Source organism: Neomonachus schauinslandi, chromosome 3 (assembly GCF_002201575.2).
Source record: "Neomonachus schauinslandi chromosome 3, ASM220157v2, whole genome shotgun sequence".
Lineage (NCBI taxonomy): Eukaryota > Metazoa > Chordata > Mammalia > Carnivora > Phocidae > Neomonachus > Neomonachus schauinslandi.
Window position 1 is genome coordinate 53,141,762 of NC_058405.1, and position 15,159 is coordinate 53,156,920.

Here is a 15,159-nt window from a genome sequence, read left to right on the forward strand (position 1 = left end):
AAAGAAAAAAGACTTACCCATAGCAGGTGTGGCTCCTTCATTTTGTCAGGCAAGTGGCAAGAAATACAGCTAAGTTTAACAGTTTCTTTTATAGTACACTGCTGTAAAATTGCAAATCAAAATGTGCAAGAAATGGAGAATAATGTAAAGAATACTATACTTTCACTAAAAATCATATTTTTTAAGGGATATTCCATGAGCTGGGAAAGTGCACAACATATAGAGTATGGTCTCTCTTTTCTAAAATCAAAATGCACCCAGGAAAAAAAGAGTAAGAGGAAATCAATCAAAAGCCACCAACAGTTATGGACAGTTAGATTATGGATAATCATATTTTCTTCTTCAATTTTTAGATTTTTTTCAAATTTCCAAAAATGACATATTTTACTTTTACAATCAAATAAGGTAATAACTATTATTTAAAATGATCAAGAAATAACTTGTGACGTGATGTGGTTCTACAGTCCACTTGTTGCAAACACAAGATGAAGCAGAAAGACAAAAAACTCTGAATTATTCTTTCAACAACTGGGGTGGGGGAGAATAGGGCAAAATGCAGAACTAAGCAGTCTGCTGAGATCCAATTACTTAGAAACATGTGAGAAAACTTTTTATCCCTCGACATCAATAACAAGAATTTATTTATTTATTTATTTACGTGCTTGCTTGCTTACTTATTTACTTAGGTCCATTCCCAAAACAGGTTGAACAAAATGAAATTTCATGCTATGCTTTGTTGTTCCTTGAAGGTACAGGATACAGAATGGGAGAAAAACAGAAAAGACAACAAACGCTTTGGAATGTTCCACGGATTCCTTGCATTCGGGTCCCCTCCTCTGCCTACACCCACAACACTCCCTTAATGAAGGTACAGTGTATCATTCACTAATGGATGGAACTTGCCTGTCTCTCCTTCAAGGCTTGAGGGCTTTTTCTCCTGTCTTTGTTTATCCAGCTTCAGGTAACATCGGGCCCAACATCGGCACTCAGTGCATGTTGATGGTGTGCAGGGTGAATGAATGAGCAATTGGATGGTCTGGTCCTATACCCATCCATTTCAGGAGCTCTGCAGATAGTCACATCTTCATTGCTGAAGCACTCCCAGTGATGGGCAGTTCACAGCTGACCACGCTGTGGCTCCCTGCTAGAGAGCTATGGTAGTTCCTTTCAGTCACAGTTATTTAAAGCCATTCTCATTAATACTTTTTTTTAAATTTTATTTTATTATGTTAGTCACCATACAAAACATCACCAGTGTTTGATGCAGTGATCCACGATTCATTGTTTTCGTACAACACCCAGTCATTAATACTTTTTGCAAAAATTTCAGTTCTCTTCCATCCCCTCAAGAAGGATAAACAACAGGGTAAGAATATTAGGACTATTATTTAGGAAGTTTAGACCTCTGCTAAGGAAAAGACATAGACTTTTTTTTTTTCCCCTGTAAAATAAAACCATAACTTGTAAGATTTTATCTTATATAATGGAAACTCTCATTGCCCTTTGGAGCTTTGCTCTTGAAACTGACTGCTATTTTCATATTATATTGTTCTCCATCACTGGAAAAGGCTTAATTAGGAATCAATTATCTTCTTCAAAGATATTCTTTTTTAAAACATCCAATTCAGAAACTGTAAAGTTCAAATGATGCCTCAAATTGTGAAGTACTTGGCTTGGCTTTCACTCTGGATATATTTTTGATATCAAGTTTAAGGTCTCTAGACATCAAAAAAAAAAAAAATCTGACTCAGAGGTTTCAACTCCACACAAAATTTCTAACAGATAAAAGCCACTTTACTGTTACATATAATTAACTTAATTTTAGTTTCCATAACTAAATAATGGTTAACAATGGTTATCAACTACTTTTGAAACTTCTATCACTGTTTTGAATTTTGTGGCCTAGGGTGAACTTATTTCACCTTGGTTTTTCTAGAATGTTGAGGCCAGTATCATCGTAAGCACTGACAACAGATTAGGTAGAGAACAGTAACCGTAGTCCAGGTCCTTCTTGTTCCTCCTTTTCACTACATGGCAGCCTTCTAAATGCTCTCCCTACCAGTGGCCTGTCTTCCCATAAGCTCATTCTCCACGGTGGGGCCAAAGTGATCTTTCAGGTATGACATTTCGGGTTGGATCATTCTTTGTTGTGAGGGGCTGGGAGGCTGTCTCGCGCACTGGGGGATGTTCAGCAGCGCTCCTGGCCTCTATCTGCCGACAGCCAGTAGCATCCATCCTCCATTTCACCATTTATGACAAGCAAAAATGTCTTCCCACATTGCCAAATGTCCTTAGTGGTCAAAAATCACTCCCGTTGAGAACCACGTTACTGAAATAAAGACCTTCAGTGGCTCCTCGTATTAAAGGTAATCTTTCAACTCTTTTTGTAATTCTTATTTTTTAAATTTGAATGTGAACACTGCCTATAAGTCCTCCATGATCTTCCCCTGCCTACCTCTACAGCCTTCCCCAGCTCAGACTCTATATTCTGCTTGAAGTGAAAAAAAAAAAAAATCTGGTTTCTAATATATCCAGACATTTTGTCCCATAGGAAAATTTACACCACTTTCTCCCACTAATTAGCTTTTCTTTTTCTTCTAGCACAGTGGTTCTCAAATTTTGCTGTCCTTGTAACAGAATCACCTAGAGAGCTTGTTAAAACCCAGAGTGCCAGGCCCCACTCCCCGGAGTTTAGGATTCTGTAGATCTAGGATGGGGCCTGAGAATTCGCATTTCTAACACATTCCCAGGTGATGTCGATGCCCTTTGAGAACCAGTATTCTAGTGCCTTGGGAAATTCCTCCTCATTCTAAGACTCAGATGTTTTGGTCACCTCATTGAAAAAGCCTTCCTTGATTGCTGCACAGACTTTGTTTTCTTCTCTGTTTTTGTAGCACCTTTGAAGTAATAATGTTGAACCTTTATCACATTACCCATCTACTCATCTAGCTATCTCCCTTGCTTACTGACAACTCTTGGTGAAAAGTTCTCTTGTCCCCATTCCCTGGCCTGGCCTACGTCAGGCCCTGTGTAGATTCTCACAGCCTACCTTCTTCAACAAGGATCATAATACAGGAATAAAATTATAAAATGTTGGAAATCCTTAGACCCCTCTCAGCCCAATACCTTGACCTACTTACCTAGAATCTTTTATTTACCCAATTTCACTATCACACAGGCCAGTGGAAGTTGTTTAAGTAAACTAGGGAAGACATGGCCCAATTGTTGTTTTCCAATTGCGAAATGTATATATATAAAATTGTTATACATATATATGTATATGTATACATATATATCTTATTTCCAAAGAAGTCAGCTTTGAATACATCACACTCTTAGTCCTATAGAACTCCACCAACTCATCAAAATCACCTGCTCTGCTTTGACAGGACTTAACCCAAGGGCAGCAACGCTACTTTTATAGCATCATGAGGATTTACAATTCCAGGCCCCAGTGGGAGGCCCTGCAGAACCGCTATATTCACAGCCTTCAGCACCAGCAGCTGCTTGGTGAGTTTTAACTACCTGACCTAAACCAGGCACCCTTGGGAGGGACTTGTGTGCTGGAGCCAGAAGTCAAGTTTCCAGATAAATAATTCAAATAGAATGGCCTCTGCCAGCGTGCTATATTATAACACAATTGGTAGGCCATGTTTAAAAATGATTATCCCTGACAATAGAAAGCAAGGTTTTATGGGTAAATTAAGAGGGTTTCAAGAAATCAGAGTACGGATTGCTATAAAATGTCAACAACTGTCTGAGATTTATAGAAACTTGATCTAGTAGAAATGGAGATGGGCTTAGGCAGATGGTCTAGGCTCAAACCACTGCTCAGCCCCTTGCTGGATATGCAAATTCAGAGGCTCAGTTTACTCACCACAATAACAGTTACACTTATTAAGCATTTACCATGTTCCAGACATTGTGCTAAGAGCTCTACACACAACATCTCATTTTCTCCCCACTTTACAGCTATGGGAAACTGCAGCTCAGACAGATTATATAACTTGATCAAGACACACGCCTAGCGAATGTCAGGGCCTTGCCGGCAAAGAGCATACATTTTCACCCCCGTGCTCTGACATCTCTCTTGTAGCAACCTCGTGGGATTTTATGAAGCACAAATGAAATAATGGTTGCAAAAGACCTTCACAGACTTTAAGTACAACCTTTGGAGGTGTGATTGTTGTTAAGTCCCTTTTCTTCTAGGAAACGTTTTCAGTCTCCAGCTGGCCTCTATTACACTCTTCTCCTGACTCTGGCAGAGCTTTCTTTTTATAAGCAGCTCACTTCACATTAGCACATCTACCTTATATTGCTGTTCCTGCATTCGCACAAAAGGAAGACATGGTTTTTGCCAATGACTGAGTAACAAGAACAATAACAATAGTTACCTGTTATTAGGCTTCCCTTTGTGCCTAGCACAGTTCTAAGCACTTTGCATATATTGTCTTATTTGAAACTCAGACACCTCTAGATGGTAGGTGCCTTTATAACTCACATTTTACAGAAGAGAAAATTGAGGCGTGGATAAGAAATCATTTGACCAGGGTCATGTGACTAGTAAATGGCAGAGCCAGGATGCGGCCTGCTCCCCATGATTGCCTGCATTCCTGCAGAAGCATCACCTACTAGCTTTGTTTGTAGAGCAAAACTGCAGAGAGGCCAGTGAAACCAGAGCAGGGATATTCAGTATTTAGTGCACATACCTGTGTTATGTTATCAACATGCAGATTTCCAGGCCTAGCTCTCTGAGTTTCTGATCAGGAAAGTCTTTGGAATAGAGCCAGAAATCTGAATTTTTAAAAAGCATTATTAAATGTGGTCTCAGCCTGATGATTCTGTAGTGGGTGGCCTGCAGACTACACTTATTTAAAAACCCTGACAGAGACTGAATATCTCTGTTTCTGGTTTGAAGAAAGTTTTGAAAACAAAGATATGCAATGCATGCTCAGATTACTCAAGGCCTAGCTCCCTCTCCAAGGGATCTGTTATGTTAATCAATGACTATGTATTAACTTAATGAACAAGAAATGCAAAAGAAGAAAAGTCTACTTCATATCCTCAAAAATCATACAGTCTTGGTGTGCTAAACATAACTGTCTCTACCCTGCGAAGTAGAAGACATTTTATGAATCCGTAAATATTTGCAGGGTTGTTTGCTTATTTGTTTTGTAAGACTGTTGACTTTGAGCTTTCTCTCATTTCTCTCCCCTTAGGCTACATTACACAACAGGAAGCTTTGGCTCGTGCCGCTGTACTTAGAGATTCAACCAAGAGAGCCTCAGCTAAGGTAGCTCCTCAAAGATCCATCCCCCAGAAGCCTTCAGCCATGACAAGAACATGGCTGTCAGCACTACCTGTGTCTATGGTTCGACCCAGGGCTCAAAGAGCAGGGCTTGGATCCCTCAGGAATTGAGACTTTGCACAAGCTCTGAAACAGGCACTTTGCCCATGTACCCCCAAATCTAGCGGCTGCTTAGTGTATATTTGTTGAATGAGAATGAAAAAAAAAAAAAATAACTTCTAACACACACTCCATACCTAGAAATAATCTCTTTCCCACTCGCATAAATTTTACCAGCAAGAACAAGCTGAGGGATTTAAGAGCAATTGGAGCTAAGTGTAAACACGCCTTTCACTCCACATATAATCTGTAGAGTGAAATGACTTTTGAAGCTTTCAAAGTAAAAGCTTCCTTTGAATTAGAACCTCTCAGACAAGTCCCAAGAACAGTGAAAGGGTGAAAGTCATCAGAGGGTGCCAGGTTCCCAGTCACAGGGTGACTGTGGAAGCCACCCACTGCAGATTTTGAAAATACACAAACCAACACCAAGTTAACACTAAGCATGCAGGGTTTCCAGAGGCATATCATCTCAGCAGGAACTGGCCTGTGCGTTTCCATGTCCTCCTTCCCCTCCTCTTTCCCATTAAGCAATAGCATTTAACTTGGCCCCAAATCTTCTGGTTCTTGCCTGACTCAATCCCTTTGTGTCATCTTGAAATTTGGACTTACCAACTTGCCACAGCTGGGTTCATTCTACACGGCTATAGTTGACCTTAACCCAGGCAAGAGAATTCATGCACACGTCCTCCCCTGGCAACTGAAGATACACTCTCAGCAGAACAAGAAGTAGCCCTTAAAGAACTGGTCTCAACTCTAACCTTGCCATGGCCTCATTGGTTTTAAGCAAGCACACAAGACTAGACAAATACGAAAGAAAAAAAAGGGGGGATAACAAGTCAAAACCACATATAATGGTATAGTGTGATATTAGTTATATTTAATAGTTATTTTCATCACTAGTGATTTTGTGTGTGTGGAAAGTTAGTCATCGGGGCTCACAAAAATTCAAAAATTTTTTCATCTTTATTCTAAATGTTCAGCCCCCTTCCTTCATTTAAATCAGCCAATGACTTTGTTATGCCCATAAAAGGAGTTGCCTGAGATGGAATTATAGACTTGCTTGCCAAGGGATGTGCTGACATCGATCTGGAAGGAAGATGCTCTACCATTACAAGAAAAAAAAAATACCCCATTGATGAGGATGTTTATCTTTTCTCTGCGATCATTCATAAAGAATAAAGTTTCTTGACCTCTGCAAGTCCTGGTCCTGACTCATGTACTCTATGTAGCTTGTCAGCTCTAAGTTAAGAATCATTAGGTGGGCTTAAAAAAAGAAAAAAATAATAGAACTACAGTGAGCTATAGGGTAGCCCTCTTGAGGGACTGAAGGTCGTGGCAGATGTCACTTGGCTTATACTAGTTCTTCCATAACGGCCCTTTTATTCCTATGAACCTCTTGCACGTACTTTTTTAAATTGAAGTATAGTCAGTCGGCACACGACGTTACATTAGTTTCAGGTGTACAACATAGCGATTCGACGGCTCTAACATTATGCTAGGCATGCACTTTACCTTAGACTTTTTTTTTTTTTTTGATGGGCATGGATATTTGCTGTGTAAGCCTTAGCTAGTGATGCAGAATATTAAGGAGGCCACTTGTAATTCTGAGCTGCATCCCTGCATCAAAAATCTCAGAAGCACCTTATTTCCAATAGAGGCTTCTAAGAGCTAATTGGCAAGTGAATATCAGAGGCCCGTAAAAAGGACAAATCTAAGTTAGTGTAGAAGGTCCCACTTGTTGGCTCTCCCATCAGAAAGGTAATGCCCTCCCTCTTGAGCCCCAAACCCAAAGCCTAGGAGGAATATGACTGTTCATGGTGTTAGAAGAAAGGCACTCACCTGAGAGGACCCTGAGAAAGACAAAGGGGAACAGAGGACAATCTGTTAATGCCAGTTTTGCTTATCCATTCACTAGTTGATGAACATTTGGATTGTTTCTAGCTTTGGACTATTACAAGTAAAATGCTATAAATATTTTAATGTAAGCCTCTGTGTGCACAGAAGTTTTTATTTCTCTTGGATAGCTATCTAGGAGTATAATTACTGGGTCACATGGTAGATTTAGGTTTAACTCTATAAGATAGTGTCATGGTGTTTTCCTAAGTGACCACCCCATTTTGCATTCCCACCAGCAACGTATACAAAGTTCAAGTTGTTCTACATCCTTGCAATGTCAAACATTTTAATTTTTGTATTCTAGTGGCTGTGGCTGCTGGCTGAAGATATTATCACTATTAAATACAGTCACCTTCTTACTTGGAACCATGGCAAATTTCAGGGAAGGAGTTTATGATAGACAAGGAGGTGGTGATGGCAATAATCTTGGACTTTTTTTTTTTTTAAAGATTTTATTTGACAGAGAGAGACAGCGAGAGAGGGAACACAAGCAGGGGGAGTGGGAGAGGGAGAAGCAGGTTTCCCGCGGAGCAGGGAGCCTGATGCGGGACTCGATCCCAGGACCCCGGGATCATGACCTGAGCCGAAGGCAGACGCTTAACGACTGAGCCACCCAGGCACCCCAATCTTGGACATTTAATAGAAGAAATTTCAAAGCTTAGCAGTTAACACTGATAAAGCAACTCTCCAGCTTTTTTTTTTTTTTTCTCCTCTTAAGGAAGCGAAGGGTTGGAGGAGGTAAGGAAGAAGAAAAAGAAGCAACCCGTAGGAAGAACCATCCCTGGCCCAACTGTCTAAAACACACAAAACTGGGTTCAGTGTGTCCTCAGTACCTTCTCACTTTTCCTTGTTTATATTGTTCTTCGGGTTCAACAACCAACACTCCACCACCACCACCACCAGGATCTTTCCGCACTATGTTAGTTATTTATTGCTGCATAAAACATTACTCTAAGACACAGTGACGTAAAACAACAGTATTGACTATCTCACAGTTTCTGTGGTCAGGAATCTGGGCAAGGCTTAGCTGGAGCTTCGGGTTCAGAGTCTCCCGCAGATTACAATCAAGCTGTCTGCGGAGGCTGTGGTCTTCTATGAAGATTCAACCAGGGAAGGATCCACCGGCTGTTGTCTGGAGGTCACCCTCAGTTCCCTGCCACATAGGTCTCCCAATAAGGCAGAAATGCCAATAAGCCTCAATAGTCACAAATGGCAACTTGTTTCATCAGAGTTAAAAAACAAAAGATGAGCTGTGGGGGGTATAAGGTAGAAGTCACAGTCTCTTATAACCTACTCTTAGAAGTGGCATCCCATCACCTTTGCTCTGTTCTACTCATTAGACACAAGTCATTAGGTTCAGCCCACACACAAGAGTCGCAGATTACACAAGGGCATGAATCCCCGAAGGTAGGATCATTGGCAGCCGTTTCAGAGGCTATCTGCCAAAGCCAGGACTAGGGTGAGGTGAATGAGGTGCCTAGGGTGCAAAATGGGAGGAAACACTTATTCTTACATGACCCCAAGAGTGAATCCCAGATAATCCCCCTCAGATACCAATCCAACTTCAATCTTGGCCCTGCTGCCGGCCACATGCATCCAACACACATATGCAGGCTTCGGATCACCCACTCAGGGCTCCTTCCCCAGACACCCAGTCTGAGCCTGTTTTTTCAGACAACCAACCCATGCTGCATACTTTCTTCTTGCCATGACCCTCTCTTGAAACTGAGCTGATTTGTGTTCCAATATTCCAACATGCTGTTGAAGAAAAAATGATTTCAGATAAGCCTAAGACATTTAATAATTGATACCTAGTTCATATGTAATCTCTAGATGTAGAGCAGTATTTATCAAAATGCAATTCATAAACCAGATTCACTGAATATGCTTAAGGAAAATATAAGTTCTTGGGTCCTTTCCTAGACCCAGTGAATCAGAATCAGAGACATGGTATCCAAGGTGTTCCTTACGTTTACTGAAGTATGATAGCATGTAAGAAGCGACTTCAGTAGCCAGAATGCTTTAGGCCTAATATAATAAACTGAATTTCTGTTTGGCAAATTTGGTGAAAATTTAGGGGCACAGACTACATGATAAGAGTGGCTTTGGGATAGACTTGTACCCCCGAAACAAATAATACATTATATGTTAATTAACTGAATTTAAATTTAAAAAAAAGAGTGGCTTTGGGGATAGAGAAAGTATCTCCTTAATAACCTTCAATAACTCGTATAAATGAAATGCCAATTATTCTCATTCAAAGCCAGGTCACACCAATGGCATAATATAACAGAATTTGAATCTATTAAAGTGATTTATGCTTTTTAGATTTGGTATTACTAAACATGCATTACCATTCCACCAAAATGAACACTGACTTGGTTTTCCCTCCCATTTCCTATTTTCTGATGGCCAGAGGAAGAGGGCCAAGAGTTCCTGCACCTTTTCAATTAAAATTAGTTGCTAATTGCATCAGTGCTGGTAGGGGAAACCATTATATTGGCCTCATTGACTCTGCTTTACCCCTTAAATTACAGTCCTGTTGCCTGAAATGTAAACAATCCCTGTGTTCGAAATCAATCCCTTGTCTGCCTCCAGAGAATTGTTCATTCTTCTCCACATCAGGGCTATCATACCGAGCCAGTTACACAATGGGTTCAATCAGGTCAGAAGTAGAGGAAATCCCTGTAGCTATTGGAAATCACAGCTTAGGAACAGGGTCAGAGGCAATTACCCAACTGTAACTAAGCCAAACACTCAGTGCGAGTTCCCAGCATCCTCCTGGCCCATGGGGTGTGGTCCCCTGAGGGGGAATGAGTAGGTGTTTATAAACAGAGGGTTCTAGTGAAATACACTTTCTACTTTAATATAATGAGCCCAGAATGATGATCAAGATGGTTTGACAAAAGAAAGTCAATGACATTTCAGAAGCCCAGCCTTGTAGAAGGAAAAAACAAAACAAAACACACACCACTGTAAATATATTACCTATTTAAATTCAATAAGCTATTCTAGTATGTGTTGCATTGTGTATTTATGTAAATAAGGAAAGATCAGAAGACAAAGTCCCATAAGTCCAGGGGTCTATTTAAAGCACAAAACTGGAAAGGAAGGGGTTGTGGATAGAGGGAAGGACAGCTGCTGAGGGGTCAGATGGTATGTTCAAGGCTGGGAATAGATGTAAAATGTGGCTCCGTTTCCTAACTGAAGGGCCAGCTTTTTGCTGAGAGGTATGTCAAATGGATTGTGACCGGGATGATAGAAATGTTAGTCAAGAAACACATGAAATCAGACAAAAGAGTTAATTAAGATCAAAAAAGTTTATGTATAATCTATGTGAGTTAAACGACCTTTAACTGGGAAGAGAAAGTCAGGTGTTAAGCTATCAGGTTGTTTCCTACAAAACAGGAGAAGGGTATACACACAAAAAAGGAAGTTATTTTAGATTTTTGCATAATTCTTAAGATAATCTACATAATTGAAACAAGCAAAGAATTTTTTTGAACTTTACATATTATTTCAAAATTATAATTTTAGGGTGCCTGGGTGGCTCAGTTGGTTAAGCGACTGCCTTCGGCTCAGGTCATGATCCTGGAGTCCCTGGATCGAGTCCCGCATCGGGCTCCCTGCTCGGCGGGGAGTCTGCTTCTCCCTCTGACCCTCCTCCCTCTCATGCTCTCTGTATCTCATTCTCTCTGTCTCAAATAAATAAATAAAATCTTTAAAAAAAAAAAAAAAAAAATTATAATTTTATGTTTAAGTATCTCACGGTTAGAGGGCTGTATTAAGTCATCTTTCTTATGCTGTTTAGTCATTTGTATGTTCACATATTTATAGTACCTGAGAGCCAGTGGAAATAATATTTATTAACTATAATGTTTACAAGCAATTAAGTCTGGCAGCAGTGCAGAGAGCATATATACATTATAGTGGGAAATAACTCTAGGAAGAAATTACAGCTTCGTCATGAAGAAACTTTAATATACTTTAATTGGCAAACAGTAAGGAATCACTGGAGTTGTTTTTAGTAGGAACTTGGCCTGAGAACTAATTTCTAATACTGAGCAGGATGAATCAGAGAAGACGAGGAAAGAATCAGGGAAACAACTCCGGATCACAAGGAGCCCCGAGGAAGCAGCACAGGGCAAACGGCCCCCGGAAGACCTGATTTGAGGAACAGTGAAATAGTGTCTGGTTTTGGACAAGTTGACTTGGATTCAATGCATTTCACAGGCATTGGCATGGGGTGAAAAGTCAGCCCTGGGAATGGTGAAGAGGCAAGAGGGGGAGAGATCCCCCGGGGGGGGGGGGGGGGCGCGCGGGGAGGAGAGCAGAGACGGAACCCAGGGAACAGGCAGGGTGTGCAGCATGGAGCCCTAGCAACCGGTGTGCTTGAAGGGGATCCTTCAGGGAGGTGGCAGAGCCAGCCCCGCACAAAGTCCAGGGAACAGGGAAATTAGAAAAAGGAAGGGCTAATGCCTGCTTGAGGAAGACGAAGACTAAGATCTGGCCATTGGGGTTGCCAGTTAGGAACCCGTTGGTGACCTCGGCAAAGCAGTGTCATTCAGGCACGAGGGCAGAGCCTGGCCTGGAAGTCGTGGAAGGTTGGGGTGTTACAAGAGTCCAGGGAGCCACAGGATCGATCCAGCTTCAAGCAATGTCAAAAACGCTTGGTCAGCATTCATTCATGTTTCTGTACTTTTTTTTTTCATTCCACTCAGCCTTCCTAGAAATTCCTATTTGAATCCCATTTTCTCTGTTCACTTATGTAGAGTAGTTCTCTACCACCACAATGGAAGGCGTTTTCAAAAGCTGGTATCAGCTGAATGTGTTAATGAAGTCTCATGATGAAATTCTATCAGGCAGAGCATATTGTTATTGCAATATATTTTATTACTCCATTAGTACATGTTATAAAATATGTACTTAGGAACAATTACTACCACAATTTGATATATCCAACCCATTGATATAGGAATTTGGAGCAACAGAGTCGTTCTTAGTAAAGAAATTGAGATGAGTAAAGGTGAAATTCAAAATTCTATAGCATGTGTGAAATGAAATGATCCATTTTAAAGACTGGATATAACTATGCTTATATAGATACACTTCCATTTAGGACAAACCATTCCATTTATAACTGAAGAATACATTAAAGCTAGAGAATTAAAGTCAGATAAAAATCTCTTAACAAAATGTCAACTGTTTCATCCACAAAGAACAGCAGGGAGCTTTCTTTAAAAAAGCCTCTTCTTTTTTGACTAATGGTTTAAAACTCATGCTAATTTTCAGTAAATTTAAGGGATGATTATAATCAGCACTTTAAAAATGAGAAAATGAATGATTTAAGATGCAGACTGTATAAAAAAATCTAGTCTCTGTAGAAATTATCAAAGTCAGCAAAGATACGGGGGGGGGGTGTAAAAAAGACAACAGAAGTTGATGCAGAATAGAGTTACAGGAAAAATTTTATATGGAGAAAAAGATAAATCAATTAAAGCAGGAACCATGCTGTTTATTGTGATAAATCATATTAACAGAATTCTTCTGAAGAAGATATTCAATTGAAGGAAAGAGAGGAGACGTATAAATAAATCAGGGTTTTAATTGTCTGCCCTTGCTTTTGGTTGCAGGAAGACAACGTCGCACGCTCCCGACAGTATCTGGGCCGCCACAAACAGACGCTTTGGCAGGGAAGGCCATGTGCGTCTCTGTTTATGAGCGTGCCCACAGCAGGTTCTGACGAATAAAATATTTCCAGAGAGGAGGAAAGCATGGGGAATCAGAGCTTTGTTCAGAATGCCATCCTAATTATTCTCACTAACAGCAGAAGGATGCAGTTTCATAAAGCCGATCAAACCAGTTTCATATTTTTTTTCTTCTAGATCATTCACCAGACACTCCCTGATGGCTGGTGAGGAGGCAGTTCTGGAGAAGGCACTGAAGATTTTGTATGGAATGAAATGCCGCTGCTTAGGTTGTCTTTGCTGTTTACCTTACACAGCCTTGTGACACCGTCTAACCTCGGGCTGTGACCCAGCCCCAGGGGACCTTCTGCACAGGCACTGGGGAATTGTGGCTGTAGATTGCGGGGTCGGCTCCTGTGTGGGCGCTCCGTAAGGTCACTGCCAGAGCCCCTCTGCCCCTGCAGGACCAGCTGCAAATGAAGAGCCCTAACCTGTTAGCTGCAGGGGAGCCCACCTACAGATCCTTCTTCTGCCTTAACACAGGTTATCGCGGCTGCACTGACATGATTGTTTTCTATCGGAAGTCTGTATCATGTGATCTTGAAAACAGAACCGGACCTTAAATGTAAGTTCTACCTTTTCTCCCCATGTTTGCCTTTAGTTAAAGTACGTAGTACAACAGGTGAGGGCAGTTATGGAGTCTGGTCATCTGGGTTGCATTCCAGATCTCTCATTTAACAGCTGTGTGATGGCATGTACGGGCCTGCTCCTCTGTGCCTCAGTGTCACCATCTGTAAAATGGTGACAATAGCTCCTACTCTGATGGGCTTGGGGACGATTAGCACCTAATACCTGACACTGTGTGCATATTCATGTTAGCTAACTAATTACACTGGTTCTAGAATTGTAATAATTGCGGTAAGAGAACTCATACTCAATATTTTTAGTGTTTTACCATTTACTTGGCACCTTTGTATGTTTCACATCATCAAAGGTAAGTCTGGTCAAATAAGTTTGTTGAAGATAATTTTCCAGAAAAAGTTAATAATGACCGTTAGTAGATAAGTCTCATTGTCTCCTGTTTCTAATCCTGTTATATTTTGGAAAATATATGACAAGAGGAGAGCAGCAGGGGCGACTGGAAAAATTGGGAGGGGGGGGAAGCTCCAAATTGGAAGCAACCCAATTCTATCAATAACACAATAGATAAGTAATTGGAGTTTATTCAGACAGTAGAATATTACACAGCAACGAAAATGAGTGAATCATAGCACATACCACCATGGGTGAATTATAAAAACATAACATTGGGGGGGGCGCCTGGGTGGCTCAGTCGTTGAGCATCTGCCTTCGGCTCAGGTCATGATCCCAGGGTCCTGGGATCGAGCCCCGCATCGGGCTCCCTGCTTGGTGGGAAGCCTTCTTCTCCCTCTCCCACTCCCCCTGCTTGTGTTCCCTCTCTCGCTGTGTCTCTCTCTGTCAAATAAATAAATAAAATCTTTAAAAAAAAAAAAAAACATAACATTGAGGGGCGCCTGGGTGGCTCAGTCGGTTAAGTATCTGCCTTCAGCTCAGGTCATGATCCCAGGGTCCTGGGATCGAGCCCCATGTCGGGCTCCCTGCTCAGCGGGGAGTCTGCTTCTCCCTCTCCCTCTGCCTGCCACTCCCCCTGCTTGTGCTCTCTCTCTAGCAAATAAATAAATATTTTTTAAAAAAACCATAACATTGAGTGAAAGAAACCAGACAAAAATATATATGTGATATGATTCCATTTATAGAATGTATAAAAAATTAGTATTTAGGGATGCGTAGTCACTACCATCACTTTGGGGGTCATGACTATTATAGATGGAAGAGCTGGTGACAGAAAGGGATATGTTGGGTTATAGCGGATGCTTCTGGAATTCTGTCAGTATCTTATCATTTGGCCTGTGTGGTGGTTATTTAAGTGCTCAAATAACAACTTGTAATACTACATATTCATTTTTTGATCAAAGACTTTAATCCAAGATGTAAGTTTAGAATTTTTTAATAAATTGAAGTAAAAATTTTATGAGGAAAGATACTGGGAAGCTAAGCTAGATGTGAGTGGAACTGTTATATTTACGTGCCCCACCCTTAGCATCATTCTATGCACATATCCCTCTAACTCCTTTGTTCCTTTTACCA

At 40.9% G+C, this 15,159-nt stretch overlaps 1 protein-coding gene across 1 annotated transcript; it reads left to right on the forward strand.

Moving 5' to 3' along the window:
* Window positions 1–763: 763 nt before the first annotated feature.
* On the forward strand, window positions 764–5,492 carry FAM216B (family with sequence similarity 216 member B). The gene is made up of 3 exons (XM_021697940.1): window positions 764–868; window positions 3,390–3,510; window positions 5,220–5,492. Exons 1-3 carry the CDS (start codon window positions 764–766, stop codon window positions 5,417–5,419), a joined length of 426 nt encoding a protein of 141 aa, XP_021553615.1. The 3' UTR covers window positions 5,420–5,492.
* The last annotated feature ends 9,667 nt before the right edge of the window (window positions 5,493–15,159 follow it).